A 2,500-nucleotide genomic window follows, 5' to 3' on the forward strand; every position below is an offset into this window, starting at 1 on the left:
CAAATAGCAGGCTTATCTCTCAATTGTTTTTACACATGGCAGTCATTAATCCATTTAATGCAGTGTGTACATTGCATGCAGCCTCACTTTACAGATTCAAAGGACAAACACAGAGAGGACTCTTTCAATATCTTTTCTATGTCATTTCATCTTTCTGATTTCCTCCACTAACTGACAAATTTGGGGCCTAACATGTAAAAGCTGTCTGTGCATTTTCCAATATTTCTAAATATTTCAGATTTTCTCTGCTTATAAGAAAAGGGAGATAGAAAAATATATCATTTACTTCCAATGTTTTGACTATTCTTGGGAATAAAAAAGATGAGTACCTTATACATCAATAATCCCTTTAGTCATCCTAACATGGAAAGACATAGATATGTGAATATGAAAAGGAATGAATCCTATCAAGCCATGATCAAGATGACCTTTGGAATAGAAACAAGGAAAGAAAATAACAGGAAGAACATGAGGAGTTAACAAATAGGTTACAAAAAGTTTATATTTCAAAAGAGTTTCTGGGAGTATTAAGAAGAAAAAGATATAGGAAAAATTAAAAATATCTATTGTAAAAAAACAGATTAAGATTAAGAAGAAAAATGAGGCAGTGATAAATGAAGACATATAACCTGTCAAAACAAAAAATCAAAATGACAATAATTCAATCTGTTTAGAGGACTTTAAATCTTAAAACAGAATTAAGTCCGAACTGTAAAGAAGTAAAGTTGACAGAACTATAACTATCAGCAGTAAATGACTGCTGGCAACTTGTGACTGACTGTTTGCATTATTATTATTGAAGTTATGAAATAGCTTTGGCTTTGAGCATAAGAAAAATAAAAATAAAAATGAAGATATAAAAGCAATGATAAGGAGGGTGAGGAGAAAATAAGATAAAGATATTAATGACAGGACTGAAGATTGTACCATGTACGAGGTAAGACAAAAAAACATAGATAGATTTGAAATTGAAACTATATTGACTATCTTTTTCTTCACTTGTCATTTTCTTGAAACTTATCCACAAGTAAAAAATATAACCCATAAACACACACATACATGTTAAAAAATACAAGGCTAATATCTTATCACCTTTGCATCTAAATTCAATTTACTATAACCTTTAGTCTTATGAATCAATTTTTCATTTAAGTAACTGATCAAATAATTATTCTCCACAGGAAGAAAAAAAAAAATTGTTTGTGACATGTATCACATCTACACGAACATCAAAGTTCTAGCTATTTTCTCTGCAGTTTCCTTATACTGTGAGATCACACAAACATCATATTGTGCAAAGGGTTTTGTCATTCTACTACAACCTATCATGGGCACTTTCTGTTTACACTTGTTTCTCACATAACACAAGAAGCTAAAATAAAAAGGTGAACATTGTGAGTGAAGGTGATGGGGAAGCAGACATTTCATCCAGCAATGTTAACTGCTTTGTCAGATTATTTGACAAAGGAGTAAAAAGCTAAGTGTAGGCAGGGGAAGGAAACATGACATGCATGTCTGAGAATGCTTTCAGGGATGAAGAAAAATAATTAGAATAAAATAAGCTTCCTTTCTCATATCCTTGTTACGTCCGGGTTTTCAGGCAAATAAAAATACATTTGGTAATACATGAATGCATGCCAAACCCAAAATAAGGTAAGTCAAGCACATTCCTTATTTGGGATTCACATTTAAAAAAATGAAAATGAAAATCTAAAAAAAAAGTAAAAAGGGTAATCTGAGTAAAAATAAAAGAGATAAAAGGCCAACACATTGAACAGCAAACCATAAAGTAGGGGAACACGATGCAGGAGCAACAACAACAGCAGGATCAGCAGCAGATGGTTGTTTATCTTTCCTTACTAAAAGACAAAAGAGAACTGTTTCCAAGTACCGTAAAATTGGATAGGGTCTTCGCAGTTCCACAGGCACCAGCCCACAGTCGGAATGGGACCTGAGAAACAACAGTTACTCATGCTCAGCCTCCAGCCTTGCCCTCTGCTCTCAAGAACACCATTCTTATTCACCACGTCAGTGGGATTTTAACTACAGGGAATCATCATCATCTTCAAAGCTAGCATGAACAGCTGATTGCATCTTCAATCTCATTCTTACCCAAAGCGAGTCTGGTTGACTAAGAAGAATCATTGGTCTTCTAGGAAAATAACACTTACTAACATCTAATCAGAAAAAAATGGAGGAAATGCTAAACATCTATGTAATACATATTAGGAAAAAGAAAATGATACAAGAGATAATAACCAAGTATTAAAAATACCAGATATATAAACAAATACAAAGCCTACATATACTGTACTATACCAAACATTTGTGAAAAATATAGAGTTCTGGGTAACACATGAATAGGTAACACACATTCCTATAGAAAGGTAAAGGAGAAATTAATCAACAACGAAAAAATTAAATAATCCAAAAGCATCTACAGAATCATTGGGGATAAGGAGGGGGGACGGGGAGACAGCACAAAACATTTTAATTTTGC

General features: G+C 33.0%; 1 protein-coding gene across 4 annotated transcripts in view; it reads right to left on the bottom strand.

The window, feature by feature from the left end:
• LOC113820313 (inositol hexakisphosphate and diphosphoinositol-pentakisphosphate kinase 2) overlaps positions 1-2,500 on the bottom strand; it is a 124,488-nt gene that overhangs the window by 19,119 nt on the left and 102,869 nt on the right. For all 4 annotated transcript variants that reach the window (XM_070142647.1, XM_070142645.1, XM_070142644.1 and 1 more), the window contains one exon: positions 1,892-1,951. In XM_070142647.1, the coding sequence (XP_069998748.1) occupies positions 1,892-1,951 (60 nt within the window). The remainder of the gene's footprint in view (positions 1-1,891; positions 1,952-2,500) is intronic.

Source organism: Penaeus vannamei, chromosome 29, assembly GCF_042767895.1.
Source record: "Penaeus vannamei isolate JL-2024 chromosome 29, ASM4276789v1, whole genome shotgun sequence".
Lineage (NCBI taxonomy): Eukaryota > Metazoa > Arthropoda > Malacostraca > Decapoda > Penaeidae > Penaeus > Penaeus vannamei.